At 43.0% G+C, this 21,571-nt stretch overlaps 2 protein-coding genes across 6 annotated transcripts in view; one reads left to right on the plus strand and one right to left on the minus strand.

The window, feature by feature from the left end:
• Positions 1–15,478, plus strand: part of LOC143287581 (uncharacterized) — a 237,121-nt gene extending 221,643 nt beyond the window's left edge. For 3 of the 4 annotated variants that reach the window (XM_076595688.1, XM_076595687.1, XM_076595690.1), the window contains 2 exons: positions 2,466–2,543; positions 9,364–15,478. In XM_076595688.1, coding sequence (XP_076451803.1) covers positions 2,466–2,543; positions 9,364–9,912 — 627 coding nt within the window. In that variant the 3' untranslated portion in view covers positions 9,913–15,478. The remainder of the gene's footprint in view (positions 1–2,465; positions 2,544–9,363) is intronic. The other variant, XM_076595689.1, reaches the window with a different exon arrangement.
• Positions 15,479–15,914: 436 nt separating this feature from the next.
• Positions 15,915–21,571, minus strand: part of LOC143287582 (phosphoinositide 3-kinase regulatory subunit 4-like) — a 57,650-nt gene continuing 51,993 nt past the window's right edge. The window contains exons 35-36 of one of the 2 annotated variants that reach the window (XR_013055979.1): positions 17,265–21,479; positions 15,915–17,202 (exon numbers count right to left, since the gene is read on the minus strand). Coding sequence is in view for 1 of the 2 variants with exons in the window: in XM_076595691.1 (XP_076451806.1) it covers positions 21,263–21,479 (217 nt within the window). In the remaining variant the exon portion in view is untranslated. Of the gene's footprint in view, positions 21,480–21,571 lie in introns of both variants that reach the window. The other variant, XM_076595691.1, reaches the window with a different exon arrangement.

Genomic DNA, 21,571 nt, shown 5'->3' on the forward strand with positions numbered 1-21,571 from the left:
TAATTCAAACAATCCAAGACAAAACAATACAATACAATATGTTGCAACACAGCACAACGCAGCACAAAACAATACAATACAACACAACACAATACAATATAGTACAGGTTCTTCAGTTGTACAGCAGTGAGTGCGTTTTACCACTTTTCAGCTGTTGAAGTGAGGGTTTTGTTTGGTGTTGTTTTATTTTTTGTTGTTGTGTTTTTTGTTTTTTTTCTAGTACTGTAACTCTTACTGTTGTAGGGTTGATTCTGAACTGGGTAGTGCTTTGTTTTGAAAAAAAAAAAAAAAAAAATTTAATGTTTGTGTTTTTGCTGGTGGAGAAAGACAAATGAAATTGGTTTTGAACTGTGCGGAGTGCAGAGTGTTCATGGCACTCGACAAGTTGATCAAGAATTTTGAAAGACGTTATTTATTTTGTTTTTAATTTTAAGTTTTTGTGTTAAACGTTGACACACACACACACACACACACACACAATCAGTCGATTGCCAGCGAAAACGCTAGGCAGAAATGTGTGATGATTGTTCTGCTTTCATTCTCCGTGTGTTGAAAAAGGGGAGAAAGCGTCAGTTCAAGCCGAGGTGAGGCTGTATGCATGTGTGTGTGTGTGTGTGTGGTCGTATGTATGTGTATGTGTGCATGACTTGCAGACATGGTGTGTGAGGGGTGGGGGGGTGTGAGTGTGAGCAGAACATGGTCATTGAGATTTCTCAGCTCCATTCCTGTTTCACCTGTCACACCTGTCACACCTGCACCGACACCTGGTTCACACAGGGATCTATTTATAGGAAAATGGTCGACTTGGTTTTTGGAATTGTTCCCCCTTTCAAAAATCGCATGCTCAGTTGATTTCAGTGTTGTTTGTGTATGGAGGTATGTGTGTCACTGTAGGTTTTATAGACAAGACAATTTCACGTCAGGGATGTATGGAGGTATGTGTGTCACTGTAGGTTTTATAGACAAGGCAATTTCACGTCAGGTGTGTACGTCAGGTGTGTATGGAGGTATGTGTGTCACTGTAGGTTTTATAGACAAGGCAATTTCACAGCAGGTGTGTACGTCAGGGATGTATGGAGGTATGCGTGTCACTGTAGGTTTTATAGACAAGGCAATTTCACAGCAGGTGTGTACGTCAGGGATGTATGGAGGTATGTGTGTCACTGTAGGTTTTATAGACAAGGCAATTTCACAGCAGGTGTGTACGTCAGGGATGTATGGAGGTATGTGTGTCACTGTAGGTTTTATAGACAAGGCAATTTCACGTCAGGTGTGTACGTCAGGTGTGTATGGAGGTATGTGTGTCACTGTAGGTTTTCTAGACGAGGCAATTTCACGTCAGGTGTGTATGGAGGTATGTGTGTCACTGTAGGTTTTATAGACAGGGCAATTTCACGTCAGGTGTGTACGTCAGGTGTGTATGGAGGTATGAGTGTCACTGTAGGTTTTCTAGACGAGGCAATTTCACGTCAGGTGTGTATGGAGGTATGTGTGTCACTGTAGGTTTTCTAGACGAGGCAATTTCACGTCAGGTGTGTATGGAGGTATGTGTGTCACTGTAGGTTTTATAGACGAGGCAATTTCACGTCAGGTGTGTACGTCAGGTGTGTATGGAGGTATGTGTGTCACTGTAGGTTTTATAGACGAGGCAAGTTCACGTCAGGTGTGTATGGAGGTATGTATGTCACTGTAGGTTTTATAGACGAGGCAATTTCACGTCAGGTGTGTATGGAGGTATGTATGTCACTGTAGGTTTTATAGACGAGGCAAGTTCACGTCAGGTGTGTATGGAGGTATGTGTGTCACTGTTTGTTTAAAAGACAAGGCAATTTCACGACAGTGTGAACATGTCATATTGATTTAATTTAAAACATGGCTTTTGATACATGTCCACATGTTTTTCAGAGCTGTAACACATAGATGTCATATGAAGCATGGCTCTTAACACATGGTCCACATGTTTTTCAGAGCTGTAACACATAGATGTCATATGAAGCATGGCTCTTAACACATGGTCCACATGTTTTTCAGAGCTTTGACACATTATGAAACTGAGGGGGGGACATAATTTGCCCTGTAGTTGTAAAATATCCTTTCTAAACAGATCAGTTGGGGGTTTTTTTTGCTGTTTTTCTTTCAGCTAAATCATTCTGATTTGCTTCATCACACTTACTTTATTTGTTTGATAACAACAGTGTTATGATTTTTATCATTTTTGTGCAATTTGTCAGTAATGATTAAAATTGTGTTTTTCTATTAAAAAAAAAAAAAAAGTTATCAAATACTCAACTACTTTTTCCTTGTTTGACTATTCTCATGATTCTTGTGTCTGTGTGTGTGAACTAACAGCAGTGGTTGCACTATTAACTGGTCATGTGTGATTGATGGTGTAACGGCCATTTCAGGGAGTTGTCTGTGTGAGAGAACTGTATCAGTGGCACATAACTCACTTTGCACTGCTCCAGGCTGGGTTGTCTGCCTATGGCAAGGGGAAGGAGACGCAGTTTTGGAAGAGGGACGTGACGGGAAAAGAAAAGGAGAATGTCAGTATGACTTGTCTGTCACACATACTCTGTTTTGTTGTTTTTTTTTGTTTGTTTGTTTTTTGTTGCTGTTTTTGTTTGCAGGGTTTTTTTTTTCTTCTTTTCAAAAATTTTTTTGTTTTGTTTTTATTGTCCAGAAAGTAACTTTCAGCTGGTCGTGACATGGAAAAAGTTTACCACGACTTTCGTAGCACGAGAACATTTGAGTTGTGTGGAACCCCCTTGGAGTAAAAGAGTTCCTGGGACTTCCCACAGATTTTCCTGGGTCTTGTGGAGAAGTCCGGCTGAGCCTTGGGGAGGGGTCAGGGGTGGGGGTAGTGTTGAAAGCACGAGCACCTTAGTGTGGATAGCAAAGATGTGAGCACCCAGCACCCACTGACAGTGTGGCACAGAGCCCCCCCCCATCACTGTGATCTGATGTCCACTGCTGGCCTCTGATTCAGGGCCTTGGTAGACCCCGTAGACCCCTGGTCAGGGCCACCAAACCCTACAGCGTTTTAAACATCAGACTTATGGGCCTTGTCGCCAGGGAGAGGATTGTGTTTAAAGTGAGTCCTCTGTCGTTTTCCTTTCTGTCTTCGTTGTGAAACCCCTTGACTGTTGCTGATGAGTGCTTTCTGTCAGTGTAGGGCTGTCACCTCACTGAGATGAGTCAGAGCTTACAGGTCAGGATGTCAATGCATGGCTGTCACCTCTCTGAGATAGAACAGAGCTTACAGATCAGGATGTCAGTGAAGGGCTGTCACCTCACTGAGATAAGACAGAGCTTACAGGTCAGGATGTCAGTGAAGGCCTGTCACCTCACTGAGATAAGATAAGCTTACAGGACAGGATATCAGTGAAGGGCTCTCACCTCACTGAGATGAGACAGAGCTTACAGGTCAGGATGTCAGTGAATTACTGTCACCTCACTGACATGAGACAGAGCTTACAGGTCAGGATGTCAGTAAAGGGCTGTCACCTCACTGAGATCAGACAAAGCTTACAGGTCAGGATGTCAGTAAAGGGCTGTCACCTCACTGAGATCAGACAGAGCTTACAGGTCAGGATATCAGTGAAGGGCTGTCACCTCACTGAGATCAGACAAAGCTTACAGGTCAGGATGTCAGTAAAGGGCTGTCACCTCACTGAGATCAGACAGAGCTTACTGGTCAGGATGTCAGTGAAGGGCTGTCACCTCACTGAGATCAGACAGAGCTTACTGGTCAGGATGTCAGTGAAGGGCTGTCACCTCACTGAGATCAGACAGAGCTTACAGGTCAGGATATCAGTGAAGGGCTGTCACCTCACTGTGATAAGGCAGAGCTTACAGGTCAGGATGTCAATGAAGGGCTGTCACCTCACTGTGATAAGACAGAAATTACAGGTCAGGATGTCAATGAAGGGCTGACACCTCACTGAGATCAGACAGAGCTTACAGGTCATGATGTCAGTGAAGGGCTGTCACCTCTGTGATAAGACAGAGCTTACAGGCCAGGATGTCAGTGTAGGGCTGTCACCTCACTGTGATAAGAAAGAGTTTACAGGTCAGGATGTCAGTGTAGGGCCGTCATCTCTCTGAGATAAGACAGAGTTTACAGGTCAGGATGTCAGTGAAGGGCTGTCACCTTTCTGAGATAAGACAGAGCTTACAGGTCAGGATGTCAGTGAAGGGCTGTCACCTTTCTGAGATAAGACAGAGCTTACAGGTCAGGATGTCAGTGAAGGGCTGTCACCTTACTGTAATAAGATAGAGCTTACAGGTCAGGATGTCAGTGAAAGGCTGTCACCTCACTGGGATAGGACAGAGCTTACATGTCAGGATGTCAGTGAAGGGCTGTCACCTCACTGAGATAAGACAGAGCTTACAGGTCAGGGTTTCAATGAGGGTATGTCACCTCTCTGAGATAAGACATTGCTTACAGGTCAGGGTGTCAGTGAAGGGCTGTCGCATCGCTGAGATAAGACAGAGCTTGCAGGTCAGGATGTCAGTGAAGGGCTATCGCCTCACTGAGATAAGACAGAGCTTACAGGTCAGGACATCACTGAAGGGCTGTCACCTCTCTGAGATCAGACAGTGCTTACAGGTCAGGATGTCAATGAAGGGCTGTCACCTCACTGAGATAAGACAAAGCTTACAAGTCAGGATGTCAGTGAAGGGTTGTCGCTTCACTGAGATAAGGTAGAGTTTACAGGTCACAATATCAGTGAAGGGCAGTCACCTCTTTGTGATAAGACAGAGCTTACAGGTCAGGATGTCAGTGAAGTGCTGTCACCTATCTGAGATCAGACAGAGCTTACAGGTCAGGATGGCATTTAAGGGCTGTCACTTTGCTGAGATAAGACGTAAGCTTACAGGTCAGGATGTCAGTGATTGAGGGGCTGTCAGCTCACTGAGATAAGACAGAGCTTACAGGTCAGGATGTTAGTGAAGAGCTGTCACCTTACTGACATCAGACAGAGCTTACAGGTCAGGGTGTCAATGAAGAGCTGTCACCTTACTGAGATCAGACAGAGCTTACAAGTCAGGATGTCAGTGAAGGGCTGTCACCTCACGAAGACAGATCTAACAGGTCAGGATGTCAGTGAAGGGCTGTCACCTCACGAAGACAGACCTAACAGGTCAGGATGTCAGTGAATGGCTGTCACCTCACGAAGACAGACCTAACAGGTCAGGATGTCAGTGAATGGCTGTCACCTCACGAAGACAGATCTAACAGGTCAGGATGTCAGTGAATGGCTGTCACCTCAATGAGATACGACAGAGCCTACAGGTCAGGATGTTAATGAGGCTATCACCTCACTGAGATCAGACAGAAGTAACAGGTCAGGATGACAGTGATTATTCTCTGTTTGGACTTCATCTTAGGATTACATCACTTTGTTCATGAAAATCAAATTCACCGCTTAAAAGAGTACACAAAAAGTACTGTTTTACCTGAGTTCAGCAGTCAAGGGTTTATCACTTTGTTTTCAAAATCATTTCCTGCTAATTTTATGGTCCATTTATAGGCAATTAATTTGTTTATGTATTGATTTATTTTTGTATTTATTTATTTATTTTGTCATTTATTTGTTTCTTCATTTATTTATTCATATATTTTTGGTGATGACTTATACCACATTTTATTGAATTCACTTATTGACAGATGCGTGCTGTAATACTCTTATAACTTTAATCCTTTTTGTTTTCTTACTCTGTGTCTTGGTATCTTTGATAGGGGGTGACGTGGTCAGTTAAAGTGTTGGGAGTGTGAACAGTGCAGACAGCTAGTCCTTCAAGCAGACACAGCAAGGTCGACCTGTTGCAGACAAGGTGGCATCGAAAACTGATACGATAAACACGTTTGGAGGAAATACAAAAATGTTTCATGAAGTGCAGAATGTAAGAAATGAAAGACTGATGATTTACACAGCCGTCGTTTCAGTGTCTTTGTGTTTGGACGGAATCTGTAAACGTTATACCACATCTGCTAGACAGATGCCTGAACAGCAGCGTAACCCAACATGCTTAGTCAGGCCTTGAGTGCATGTATATCTGTTTGTGTAACTATCAAGGGGATTTCTTTAACAGAAATTTGCTAGAGGACAACTCTTGTTGCTGTGGATCCTTTTTCAGTGCGCCAGTTGCATGCTGCACACGGGACATCGCTTTATCATCTCATCCATATGACCAAGATGCTCAGTTTGATTTTTCCAGTTTCAGTTTCAGTAGCTCAAGGAGGCATCACTGCGTTCGGTCAAATCCATATACACTACACCACATCTGCCAAGCAGATGCCTGACCAGCACGCTTAGTCAGGCCTTGAGAAAAAAAGAAAAAGAAAAAAAAGGTGAATAAATAATAGATAAGCGTACATAAATAAGTAAATACTTATTCCTGTCAGACTTGGGAGAAAGGGCGAGAGCAGGATTTGAACCTAGACCCTCATGGACTCTGTGTTGGCAGACAGCGTCTTGACCGTTCCTCCACCTTCCTCCTTTCCCAGCCATAAACATTCCAGATCTTCCCTCCAGCAGACATTCCGGGCTGTTGGCTACAGATGATGTTTTTTAGGGACTGTCGAGTGGCGTTCCTGGTGGAGACAAGAGGGGATGTAAGAAGACTCACTCCACCATGATCAAATTCTGGCCCAGAGAGTCAGGACAGCACTTGCCTTCACTGCTGTTCTGATGGTCATAGTCAGACACAACTGACCATTGTACGGAGCTGAGTTTCACGGCCAGTTGGCGAACTCCCATCAGGTCAAGTTGTTGTAGAGTTTAACATCCTGTTGGCTAACTGCCGTAAGATCAAGTTGTAGAGTTTAACAACCTGTTGTCTAACTGCCGTAAGATCAAGTTGTTTTTGAGTTTAACATCCTGTTGGCTAACTGCCGTAAGATCAAGTTGTTGAGTTTAACAACCTTTTGGCTAACTGCCGTAAGATCAAGTTGTTGAGTTTAACAACCTGTTGTCTAACTGCCGTAAGATCAAGTTGTAGAATTCAACAACCTTTTGGCTAACTGCCGTAAGATCAAGTTGTAGAATTCAACAACCTTTTGGCTAACTGCCGTATCTGCCTACATTTTTATGTTATTCATTTATTGATTTATCTATTCATTAATTTAATGATTTATCCATTTACTTTTTATGCACTTTTTTTCCCCTCAAAGCCAGACTAAGCGCATTGGGTTATGCTGCTGGTCAGGCATCTACTTGGCAGATGTGGTGTAGCGTATATGGATTTGTCTGAAAGCAGTGACACCTCCTTGAGTAACTGAACTGATCTGAACTGAACTGGCTAAGTGCCATCAGGTCAAGTTGTTCAGGATGTCAGCGGGGTGTGTGGTGTGAACGGACAGGGGTCACTGACACTGTCAGCTGTGTCGCTGCACTGATGCCATTTTAGAAATCAGATCTGGTGGTCTGCATCAACCCTTGTGTCAAATGTTGTTGGCGCAGGTTGGTGGGTGTATTTTGGATACAGATTTCTGCATTTGCATTTTGACGGTCTTTATTTTCCTTTTGTTTTACTTTGTTTCAGTATAAAGGTTTTTTTGTTTCGGTATAAAGATATTTTTGTTTCAGTATAAAGATATTTTTGTTTCGGTATAAAGATATGCATTTTGGTTAAACGAGCACTGGACCCTGGCTGGGTTTTTTTCAGTGTTATATATACATCAGTCGCTTCCTCCCACAAGTGGGTTAGCTTCATGTGTTCGGCTGCCTTCTTCTGCAACAGGTTGATAATTCTGTCTGAGGTTGTTTTTTTCATTTTCCCCTGCTACCACTGAGAGACATGCACCAAAATACACACATGATACATTGTGAATGTTCATGATTAAATCCAGAGAAAACGTATGTAGACTGAAGATAATGATTTGATAAGATTCCCGTGTAAACTGCTGAGAAATCCAGTGACATGTTTTGTTCACACACACACACACACACACACACACACACACACACACACACACAGTCATATACATATGCATTTACAATCACATGCATGTGCGTGTGCACTCACAGAGACAGTGTATGACACTACACCTCAATGATAAAGTTTAATTATATCATCAGTACGTGCCATCCTGAGAATATTGGGCAAAGATACTACTAATCTACAACATAACTTAATCAGTAATAAGAATAATGATTATCTGGTGTCAAGTTTCAACCGATAACCCTTTTTTTTCTTTTCTTTTCTTTTTTTATCAGCAAGTGTTCAAATTTCTGGTTTTCAAAATCTGTACAATAGTCAAGCTGATTCTGCAGCCTTCACTGCCTGCATGTATTCTACAGTTGATAATAACTTCTTCATCTTCTTCTTCTCCCTGAACTCTGAAGAGTTATTTGGGGGCTGCACAGAATTAAGAACTGTGTGGGTGCAGTGGCTGAATGGGTAGAGCATTGGATTCTCACCAGAGTTTCCTCAGTTCGATGCCCAGTTTGGGGCACCTGCTGGGTGAAGGGTACAGATTTTTTTTTTTTCCAGATCTCCCAGATCAATGTATATGGAGACCTGCTATTGCCTGAACCCCCTTCATATGTATATGCATGCAGAAGATCAAATACGTTAAAGACCCTCTAATCCATGTCAGTGTTTGGTGGATTATGGAAACATGAAAATACCCAGCATGCATCAGCCACGACAGATTCATCAGCCAGTTGATGTTGGCTGTGTAATGGAAGGAAAAAGAACTGGGAATAACTTGCTTTCATCCAAACACAAAGAGACAGAAATTGCAATCGCAGTTTCATTTGATAGAATCACCTGGAAAACCTGACAGTTGAGAGACAAAGCTGACTGCAAGGTCTGCTTGTCCCCTGAACTAGCTTGCCATCACAAAAATCGCTTCATCCGAAGTTAAGAACAAAAAGCTCTGAATACTTTTCACAATAATCAAAAGATAATTCCGTGTGTGAGCAGTTTCTCACTGACCTGGCATGGTACAAGACGAAAAGGTTCAATCTGTTATAAATGTCACTGACACACTGTTACAGTTTATTACTGGGATAGGTTGTTAGGTTCAGTCTGAATTTTTAAGATTGTTGCAATTTTACAACCCTCATCCTCTCTCGTGTTGTTAGGGGATAGTCATTTATCAAACTCAAACGCACACACTCTGTCATGCACATGCTTACATACCGATCATTTGAAAATAGATCATAAGCAAAATGAAGTCACACACACAGAGACCCACACACACAAACACACACACACACACGGAAACTTCACGATGAATCCAAACTTGTGAGTTAAGTCACAAATCAAACAACGCTGTCAAAACAGCAGGGCTGAACACGTCTTCCAAGTTCCCCATGATGAAGAAACGCTGTGCTCTCCCCTTTCCCCCAGGTGGCGCCCAGCGCCAGCTCCTCGCAGACCAACACCACCGCCGGCACCAGATCGTCCCAGCAGACAAGCCTACCGGACATCTCCCATAGCAACACTAACGCTAACCAGTCGACAAGCAGCAGCAAACCTGCCTCCACCACCACCACCACCACCGCTTCCGCTGGTCAGTCCGCTGTTGTTCGGAACGTTACCACGACGACTGGCCAGCCATCGTCAGTCACCTCCACTACCACCGTCACCAAGACCGCTGCCAGTGCTTCAGGCAGCAAGCCTTCCACGGCCGGTCCAAGTTCTGCGGTCAGCACGCCGAAAACTTCGTCCACTGCGGTCAGCCACAAGACAGGAAGCACTGCTGCCCCCTCCACCACCACCACCACCACCACCACCCCCGGCAGTCGCCCCAGCGTCCCCCCCTCCACCACCTCCCTCCGACAGCCCGCCCCCATGGCGGAGGTCAAGATGGGAGGGGAGGACATCCGCCTGAAAATGACTCATGCTGCTTCGGCCTCGTCCAGGAGGCACCGGGACAAACCTGACCGCGGGAACTGATGAAGGGTTATTTGGTAGTTTGTTTTGTTTTGTTTTGTTTTTTGTGCTCTTGAATCTTATTTATTGTGATACCAGTTTGAGCTGTACTTGTATTTTTGAGTCATGCTTGATGTGTCGTCAGTGGCAGGTTTCATGTAAGGATGTTATTCCAGAGTGTTAGCAAGGGTTGATTTGTTTGTCAACATGTGTGGTGGTGTCATGTATGGATGTTAACCCAGTGTTAGCAGGGTTAATTTGTTTGTCAACATGTGTGGTGGTGTCATATATGGATGTTAACCCAGTGTTAGCAAGGTTAATTTGTTTGTCAACATGTGTGGTGGTGTCATGTATGGATGTTAACCCAGTGTTAGCGAGGTTAATTTGTTTGCCAACATGTGTGGTGTCATGTGTGAATGTTAACCTAGTGTTAGCGAGGTTAATTTGTCAACATGTGTGGTGTCATGTGTGAATGTTAACCTAGTGTTAGCGAGGTTAATTTGTTGTCAACATGTGTGGTGTCATGTGTGAATGTTAACCTAGTGTTAGCAAGGTTGATTTGTTTGTCAGCATGTGTGGTGTCATGTGTGAATGTTAACCCAGTTTTAATGAGGTTAATTTTGTCAACATGTGTGGAGTCATGTGTGAATGTTAACCCAATGTTAGCAAGGTTAATATGTTTGTCAACATGTCTGATGTCATGTGTGAATGTTAACCCAGTGTTAGCGAGGTTGATTTCTTTGTCAACATGTCTGATGTCTGTTGTACAGGAGACAGATTTTCTTGTGGCCTGTTCTTTGGCTCATTTTAAAGTCTGTGCTGTATTGTGTGTGTGTTGTGAATTGTTTGTGCGTTGTTTGTGTTTTGTTTGTATACTGTGTTATTTAGTGTGTGTGTGTTGTTTCATGTGTTGTGTGTGTGTGTGTCTTGTGTATTGTTTATGTTTTGTATGTGTGTGTTGTTTGTGTCCATAGTATGTGGATGTTAAAAAAAAACAACTCACACCTCCTGTTTTGCTGGTACATAAAATGTCCATTTCCAGTACAATTCACTCATTAAAACAATGTAACAGAACTGTTAAAAAAAAGAACAAATGAGCCATGAGCAAGTACAAATTACATTTGAGCCATAAGCAAGTACAAATTACATTAAACGTATCTGGTTCAACTTAAACAGATTTTATTTTCCCGTTTTGGGGTGTGTTTTTTTTAATGACCCTATCATTTCTAAAATTTGTAGAAATGTAGATAATGCAAAAACCCTTCTTCTGACAAAGCGGAAAACATTTACTCCTGCAGCTACTCCTGCAGTCCATTCTATAGAACATACTTCGTTGTTATCAGCCTTTCAGAGGAATGTCTCCTTGTGTATGTTGAAAGCTGCTTTTAAGTGTTGGTTAGAAAAAAATATGGGCCTGAATGATTGTAATATCAGCTGAGAAAGTTTTAGAAAAGTTTAGAGGTTGGTCCACAGAGGCTCTGTGATGTGTGCTGTGTTGTGATGTTTGTGTTTTGCACTGCGTGAGGAGGTGCTCTGATTTACTGTTCATACAAAAATGCGGAGACTCTTGTATGGTTAAAACGTTGATGTTTATTGTTGTTTTTGTAGGTGGTCTTTGGGGCATTACTTTCTTGTCATTTTTTCTCAGGGTCGGGTGGGGATTAAGAGGCACTGAGACAGAAACAGGTGTCGGGGCTTCTGATCTGGTGATGAGGGATGGGGGCCCCCTTTCAGCATGGTGTTTTGTCCCAGGGGGGTGGGGGGGGGGGGCACTTTACTCCGATTTTCCTCACTCCAACCAGGGTGAGTGGGTACCCGACTTTTGGGTCAGGGACGGTCAGAATGCTGATTGGAGAGGACTGGGCTCCCCCATCTTCCCTTGCCAAAAGCCCTAAACACAGTGGTTATGAATTCTCTGCCCCTGATGGCTGCCAAAGGGCCATGGAACCGTTGACCTTTCAGAAGTTGAGGGTGTGACCGACCGAAGAAACAGCAGAGACAGGCTGGCGGAATCGTTTCTTCAGGAGAGAGCAGGTGTAATCAGGGCATTATTTTCCAGGTTTTAGGCAAAAGTGTGGTTGTGGTTATCAGTGGTATGCGAATGTGTGTATCTGTTTTGATGCTTGTGTGTATGTGTGTGTGTGTGTGTGTGTGTAAATTACTGATAAGGACAGCGATGCTTTCCTTGTTGTTCATGCCTTGAACAGCCCTGATATTATGTACAGGAACACTTGTGCTCAAATTTCTTAGGACATAGTTTTCAGAAATGTACTCATACGATATCAACCAAATGTTTTATTCAGATCTGTGTTTGGGAATAAAAGGAATAGACAAACGTAACTCTGATTTGCTTAAAATGTACTATGTATTTCAAGTTTGTTCTTTTCAAAGATTTATTAAATTTAGAAAGAGTTAAGCAGTCTCCCTCAACACAGAAAACAACCAGATCCATTTCAAATCTAATGCTGAGTCTATGATTTAGATGTTTTAAAATATTATGTAACATTTTAAATCCATCCAGTATCAAACCTGTGATTTCTAAATAAGTACATGTAATCTGTCATTATAAACATTCCAAGTCCGTCCAGTACTTAATCTGTGATTTCTGTTTTGTAATCTGTTTCTCATTTTTAAACCTGTGATTTCGGTTTATTTAGAGTACATTTAATCTGTTGTAAACATTTCAAATCCGTCCAGTACTGAATCTGTTATTTCTGTTATGTAATCCATTTCTCATTTTTAACACCTGAATATCATTTCAGTTCCCAAATTCAGTTCCCCAAATACACAATTTAGCAGAATGAGACAACAACAAAAAAAAGCACCAAGAGATTATATAATTTTTTTTTTCAGTGCTTGATCTTTTCAACTGTCATCATCACTTAAGCGCGTGGAGGGGGTGGGGACATTTGCCATGCAAGTCCCAGATTCTGTTGCCACCTGTGTGTGTGCATGTGTGCGAGTGTGTATGCAAAGGTCTATGCTGTTCTTGATGACCAGTATTTTCTGGCCTCGGATAGTTTACCTTGTTGAATTCACGGTGGGAATGGTTTTGCCGTCAGTGAAGATGACAGTGTACAGGTGTGTCCACAGGTATAAGTGAACAGCTCAAACAAAATGCTGAACACTTTTTGTTTGGGTTGATACTTTAACTTGTACACACCATCAGTGTTATCAAAATGTTATGCATTTTTTTTTGTTTTGGTTTATATTCACATTTTCCAACTGAATTGTTATTAATATTTTAATCCTTAACAGTAATGATGTATTATGTGAATGGGATTTACATATATATACGTTTGTTTGCTCTGTTACCAGGCAAATGACTTGGGCGATGTAAAGACAACTGAAGATGTGTGATGTTAAGAAGTAGTCACTGTGACTGTCTGTACTGACACGAAAGCCACGCTGAGCGGCAAGTCGTTGATGGAGGAAGGCTGGGGAAGGATGAATGTCTGTCACATAGAACGTTCTAGTCATTCAGTTCTGCCCCGCCCCCACACCCCTCCATCCCCCAACATGATACCAGTGGAACAGCACAGAGTCCAGAACCCTGTTGTATTTAGGTGTGGAATCTGTTTAGTTGATTTTCATTCAATTGTTTGCCTTCTATGTCTCTCTCTTCTTTTTTTTAATAACATTTTAACGTATTGAATAGTTCATTTTGTATATTTAACTTATTTGATTTTTGGGTAATGTTTTATACATAGCTATAGTATGGTCTTAAGTCCCTGACTAGCATGTTAGGTTTATTCACAGGTCAGACATCTGATTTTTTTATTTTTAAACTCTGTTTTTTAGCAGATGTGGTGTGGCATATTTTGATCAGTTTGTACACTTCAACACTTCCTTGAAGCATTTTTTGTTGTTGCTGTTGTGATATTCTAATGACTGTATAACTGTGTTGTGTATGTTGTCAGCGCAGTGGATTTTTTCCTGCAGTGTGTTACCTGTCCGTGCTTTGAACCATCCTGCATTTGTACAATGTCCCATCTGCATTATTGACGTGTCCACGTGGAAGGGGGCGGGTATTGTACAATGTTCCACCTGCATTATTGACGTGTCCACTTGGAAGGGGGCGGGTATTGTACAATGTTCCACCTGCATTATTGACGTGTCCACTTGGAAGGGGGCGGGTATTGTACAATGTTCCACCTGCATTATCGACGTGTCCACTTGGAAGGGGGTGGGTGTTGTACAATGTCCCACCTGCATTATTGACGTGTCCACGTGGAAGGGGGCGGGTATTGTACAATGTTCCACCTGCATTATTGACGTGTCCACTTGGAAGGGGGCGGGTACTGTACAATGATCCACCTGCATTATTGACGTGTCCTCTTGGAAGGGGGCGGGTATTGTACAATGTCCCACCTGCATTATTGACGTGTCCACTTGGAAGGGAGCGGGTATTGTACAATGTTCCACCTGCATTATTGACGTGTCCACTTGGAAGGGGGCGGGTATTGTACAATGTCCCACCTGTACTGGTGTGTCCATTTGGAAGGGGGAGTGACCGAGGGAAGGGTTGTTTTTACCAGAGCTTTGTTCAGTGGTCACGGGAATCAGTGCAGTTGGCATTTCACTGGTCCTCTTCCAGTATTTTTTGGTGGTGTGGAGCAGGGCTGGGGCTGACTGCCCTACACACATGGTGGTTTTAAACGTTGTTTAGTGGGTTCCCCTCCACCCCCACCCCACCCCACGCATACCCTCTCTGGGTAGCATTCAGATGTGGATGTAGACACACATTCCAAAGATTGAGAGCATTTCCACATACAGACACATCCACATGTCCCCACACTGAAGCATACACACAGACACGCATGTGTATCTGATGTAACTGCACTTATCAAGGGGGAGGACCATGGCTGTGGGTTGCATGAGCGATCTTTAATGTGCTAAGTCTGCATATGTTCCTAACAATATGCGGCTTCCATAGACTTAAGAACATTCCTTACAATACACAGATTCCATAGACTTAAGAACATCCCTAACAATTTGCGAAATTCCATAGACTCGAGAACATTCCTAAATAATACCCAAATTCCTAACGCGAAGCGAACTTATCACTGCACAGATTGCTTGTGTATACCCTGTCCCAGGGCCAAGCTGCAAGTGTGATGAGCAGCAAGTGAGCAGCATTAAGTCAGCTTGGCATTCAGAATATTTGCAGTGTCAGTGGAGCTAGCTAGCGTTGTTTAAGACTGCTCCTGCAGCCCAACCTTGTGCAATGTCAGTCTGCACTGGTAGCGTCAAGTTGCTGGATCAGCAAGAAGTTAGACACTGTCGTTTCTGAGGGGTGATTGGCATGCGTATACACTTCAGACATTCCCAGGTGCATTTGGATTCAACGGCATTTTGTATCCTAATTTAATCACACCACTACCTGCTGAAGAATAGCAACATCTGTGATAATCTGTTCTTCTTCAACAACGGAGCAGAACGTATGGTTTGTGTGTGTGTATAATTTATACTGTTGCATATCAGTATTAATTTTCATGACTAAGTATATATGTTGGTTTGGAGCTGTAAAATGTATATTTTTATTTTTCGGCTGTTCATATGTAATGTACAACAATAAATAATATAAAGTGTGTGTGTGTGTGTTCATGCTATCAAACATGTATACTTGTTAAAGAACATCAGGACAAGATTACAGAAAAAAAGGGGGGGGAATCCAGCATCCAAACTTTAATGCAGTCAGCATTACATCACCGTACAAGCACACAATTATTTTTTTGTCAACACAATAATCATACTGGAATGCAAAAAGAGGGGGGATAAAAACAGTAAAAACCGACCCATTGCCCCACCTTCCTTTTTCTTTCTTTTTTTTTTAACCCTCTACCTATAATAATTTTTGTATGCACCCTCCCCCCCCCCCCCCCCCCAATACACCTGTCATTTTTACCCCCTCCCCTCTCAAGCTTTAAAACACCCCAACCCACTTTCTCTCCCCACCCCTGTCCAGCATTTTGAAACGCCCCCACCCCCAACCCATTTCTTCTTAACCTCACCCCTCTACCCCTCTCCAGGGTTTTAAAACCAGTTACATTACATGAAAACCAGTCCACAAGGTGACCAACCCGAAAATGGCCAAGAAGGGGCTGATCAGAAAGTCACTGTCATTAGTGTCAGTCGTCGTGCAAATAACCCCCCCCCACCCCCCCCCCAATTCACACAACTCTCCAGTTGTAAATGCAAGGTCAACAGCAAAGCAGCAAGCAACTTGCTCATGTCACAACATGGAAAACAATCTGCGTCATCAATGACAGTGTTATATAACACACACCTTCAGAAAAACGGCTTCTTACCTCTGTACATTTTTATGTGGCATACATGCAGACTAAAAGAAAAGAACATTTTACAAATATGCACACACACACACACACACACCAAAAAATACAAAAGAATACACTTATTTGCAAGTAGATACAGACACAGTGATGCAGAACACACAAAAATAGTGCATTAATACTGAAAACAACAAAAGAAAGTATGATTAAATATAGTGCATTACCACTGTAATAACTTAAGGAAATACATTATCAAACAAAGTGTGTTACTACAGAAATAACTAAGTTACATTCATCCAAAGAAATGATGCGTTCCGCTAATAATGACACTGAATCAGACACTAATAAAAATACTACTGTTGGATTCCTCTACATCCCATGAACAGTGACTTTTTTTTTCCCATCAATTTCATAACACCATTAAAACTAATCAAAGTATTTCACTGAAACATTTTCAAAATGAAACAAGACGTAATTTTCCTGCCATTTCTAATCCTACTGCTTAAACACCCAGCCAGTGGCACAGGCTGTATCTGGATTTGGATCCAAAATTGTCAGCTAAGCGTTCACAATGACAACATGTTAAAAACAGTTTCAAGAAGGCATTGTCGCCTAAATCCTTCACAATGACAACACACTTCAAAAAAGTTCCAGTTTCAAAGAAGCTTCAGTGTGTGGTCTGATACACACACAATACACCAAATCTGCATTAAAAAAAAAAAAAAAAATCTAAAAGGAGATGTCAGATCTTCCCATAAACCCAACATGCACATCAGGCTAAGAGGCCCCACCGTTGGGTGTGAATAAAAATATCAGGCAAAACCAAAATAAGAAAAATAAACAGGTAAGTACACATACCAAAATAAACCCATAAAAAGGAAACACCTTGAAGACATTCAACTGAAGCGAAAGGAGCAGGTGAACACGTCCAACCAGTGATCTCTGAAGAAAAAATATCTATTCAAGAAGCAACAGCACATACCTGCGTCCAACAGGGCACAGACTGACAGTGTCTGAACACCTGAACGTAGTTACCTGTCTGGAACCTGGTTCACAGAGCACAGATTGACAGTGTCTGAACACCTGAACGTAGTTACCTGTCTGGAACCTGGTTCACAGAGCACAGATTGACAGTGTCTGAACACCTGATCTTAGTTACATGTCCAAAAGGGCACAGACTGACAGTGAACACCTCAACGTAGTTGCCTGTCTGGAACCTCAACACCTGAACTTAGTTACCTGTCTGGAACCTGTCTCACAGGGCACAGACTGACAGTGTCTGAACACCTGAACTTAGTCACCTGTCAGGAAATAAAACATGAAATGCTGTCCCTGCACAACACGTGCACACACACACACACCCAACCATCGGACATTCTTTCACATACTTATCCAAAATACTACTTTACTACATGCTTTGCTATACTGTATGCAGAGCCCCAGGCTTTGACACACAACCAACAGACCTGGAGGAATCTTGGTGAACCAACAGTTCTGTGAAGCCCCCTAATGACTCGTCACAGAGCTGACGGAAAAGAAGACTTCCCGTGAAACAAATTTGGAAACATAATCGATGGTCACATGTATATATCTTGCAGACCTCCCCACCGTGTTGACATGGAAAATCATATATTGCACAAAATCCATGTGGGAAGTTGCAAGATTTATCCACATACATCTTTTGCACTTGTATATTATATACAATCATCAAAGAATGGATAACAAGCACAAACTGCTCAATGAAATAACACATAATCCAAAATAAAACAAAACAGCAAAAACCAAACAAACTAACCAGCTACCAGAAGAGGAACAGACATACAGACACATTCATCTGGGCAGACAATTTTTTTTTTCTTCTTGTGACAGTGCATTTTCTCTGTCAGTCTCTCTTCATCAAATACTATGATTGTTTTCTTTTTTCTGTTTTTTTCTCTCTTTTTCCACACAGCTTTGGGTCTCTCCCCTCACCGTCACACCAAAAGGAGGAGTTTGTATTATACTCCATGTCTGGTGATACATATACTTACCATGTCAAACTGATGCAAACTAGGCCTATCGGTTTGCTCTGCTTGGCCAAATTTCGCGCGGCTAACAGTGAAAAGACGAGCAGTCTTGCCCGGTCCGCTCTTAGCCAATCAAACACCTCTAAAAGCTATAAGCGCTGAATCATCCCTTTGGCCAAGGCTCTCCACGCCATCTTGTCAGGTTTACGCTCTGTCTCGTCTTATGCTTTTTTTGGCTATTAAGCGTATTCATTTGGCCTTGGCCTTACTTTGCTGCATGCGGTTTGTCTGTATTGTATTCTTACATTCTGTGTACTCGATTCGACTCGGCCCCCTCGATTCGTTCGTTTTTCTCTACCTCTAAGTCGATCCGGTCTTTCCTTTCTCTGTTGGGGGTCGGATTTTCGCTGGGTGCCTAACCAAAATACATGACACACGCTTTTCACACCACTGCTCAGTACATGCAGAATAAAATTTAAAAAAAAAATATATATATATATAAACTGGAAAAAAAAGTGCCCCACTGAAACACAATGTCACTCGACAGTAGGTTAAAGAGGAAAATTCACCACTCCCTTCCATTTTGTGCTTAGTAAATCGCCTGAAGAAAATAACGCACGCTATCACACACACACACACACACAAACACAACCACCAATTTCTTCTACAAGAGAAGCATACACTATTCACCATATAATCTTTAACCTCAACAAGTATTCCAGAAACCAAAAACTATAATACCAAGACTGTGGATCACAGATAAACTGGATATGTACAAAGATCAACGCCTCACTGAAAAACTCGACTGCCAACACTGACACATACCATCGACAAAATTCCATACTTTTTGCAGACCAGACTGAACAAATTTTCCAAACCAAAAAACAAAGCCAAACTTATATCAGAAATTGTGTCTGCTGTAACGCTGATGAAAGAGATTGGCAGTTATCCCAGTTTCCATCACTTTTTGTTTGTCCAACTTTTCTTCTTTTTTTATGCATTAAGCTTTTTGTTGAATGGTGCTGGTCAAGGGTTTTTATCAAAATTCAAACTTATTCAGAACCTAAAGGGCAATACATTTTTTTTTTTTTTTTTGCAAGACTTTTCCAGCCCTGGAAACGGTTCTCTCTTTTTTTCTTTTTCCTTTTTTTTTCAAATGCTTTTCCATACTTCTTCCACGATTCCATGCGAACCCTTCTACGTAGAAACATGACACAAAATATCAACAGGAATGACGCCTGATGCCAGGTGTCAAATATGGTACCACTGCCTCCTCCTCCCAACACTTTCCTCAACATCTCAAACACACACACAAACTGGATCCTGTCAAAACCCATCTACCAATGCTCTGTCAGACTCGGACTCATTGCAAGCACGAAAAAACACCCACGTCATAATCTGTGCTCCCAGAAACTTCACACCATCATAAGTCATCATGACTGACTGTTCAGAAGCTCAAACAATGCTCACAAACACTCTAACAGCTCACATACAGCTCACACAATACTCACAAACAGACAGCTCACAAACACAGCACACACAAACATGCCATATCTCCCCAACCATCATTTCTTTTCTTGTTCAGAATGCCTGAAAACCATTGTGGTCCAAGGAAAAACCATGTACAATGTCTCAGTCTTCACTCTCAAATCCACTGACCTAATGACCCACCTCTGCAGTGGATGGAAAGATGGGGGGAGAGGGTGGGGATGGGGGGGGGGGGAATGTGTGAAATGAGGAGCAGAACACTGAGAACAAGACAGCAATAAAGTGCTCTCTGAAGTGGAGAAATCATAATGTTAAATCTACACCCTTTTTTGTCAAATAAGAAACAGCGGTACAACTCCCACATTCGTGGATGTGCCATCATCACACTGACAGCAATCACAAAGCACGCCCCTACAGCACACCTGTGTCACATTTCTAACGTCACCTTGCTGTCAGGATGAAAGCTCCATTCCCACTTCCACACACACCCCCTAACCCTAAATGAAACAGCGGTACAACTCCCACATTTGTGGCGGTGCTATCGTCATACTGACAGCGACCACAAAGCAAGCCCCTACACATGTGTCACATTTCTATCGTCACCTCACAGTCAGGATTAAAGCCCCAATCCTACTTCCACACCCCTCACCCCCTCCCCCGCCCCCCGGACCCCTCCCCTTCCCAACCCTGGAACAAACAGCGGCACAACTCCCCCCCAAGTGACACGAGGAAGAATCCATGGCGCCACCATTTTCGCACTGACAGCAGTCAAAAACAAGGTCCGGCATCAACACTGTGTTTCTTACCACTGCCGTGCTGTGAGAACAGAATTCCCATCCCTACATCCACACCACATTTCTATGGTCATCATGTTGTGACAGCAGAATCCCCCATCACTACTTCCACACAACATTTCTATGGTCATCATGTTGTGACAGCAGAATCCCCCATCACTACTTCCACACAACATTTCTATGGTCATCATGTTGTGACAGCAGAATCCCCCATCACTACTTCCACACTACATTTCTACCATCAGTCATGCTGTAACAGTAGAATCCCTCATCCCTAAATCCACAACACGTTTCTACCATCAGTCATGCTGTAACAGTAGAAAACCTCATCCCTAAATCCACAACACGTTTCTACCATCAGTCATGCTGTAACAGTAGAATCCCTCATCCCTAAATCCACAACACGTTTCTACCATCAGTCATGCTGTAACAGTAGAATCCCTCATCCCTAAATCCACAACACGTTTCTACCATCAGTCATGCTGTAACAGCAGAATCCCCCATCCCGACATACTCGCCACATCTCTAAAATCGTTGCTGTGCTGTGACAGCAGTATCCCCTATCCCTAAACCCATGCCACATTTCTATCATCGTCAAGATGTGACTGCAGAAACGGAATCCCCCATTCCAACTTACACCATTGTCGTGCTTAAAACAGCATCATCGCCCATCCGCGCCATGCTTCTTCTATCATCATCAAGATGTGACTGCAGAATCCCCAATCCCTACTTCCACACCACATTTATACCATCATCACCATCGTGCCGTGAGCGCAGAACTCCCCCCAAACCTTCACTTCCAGACCTTGATGTGACCGTTGTAGCTGGCCGACACCACCAGGCACTGGGAGGCCTGGCACAGCGTGATGTCGCTGATGGCGTCCATGTGGCCTGTGGGCGGGGCGTCGTGGAAACTCATGCGGGAGGGCGTGTCCTCCCTGTCTCGCTGCGACAGCACCTGGTTGGTCTTCATCTCCTGCGTCACCTCGCAGCCGTCAATCAGCTGGGACCTATGGGGGGGCATGTGTCAGTAGAGATGATGATGATGATAAGAAGGAGGAGGAGGAGGAGGAGGAGGAGGAGCAGGAGCAGGAGGAGGAGC

This window comes from Babylonia areolata, chromosome 11 (genome assembly GCF_041734735.1).
Source record: "Babylonia areolata isolate BAREFJ2019XMU chromosome 11, ASM4173473v1, whole genome shotgun sequence".
Classification (NCBI taxonomy): domain Eukaryota; kingdom Metazoa; phylum Mollusca; class Gastropoda; order Neogastropoda; family Buccinidae; genus Babylonia; species Babylonia areolata.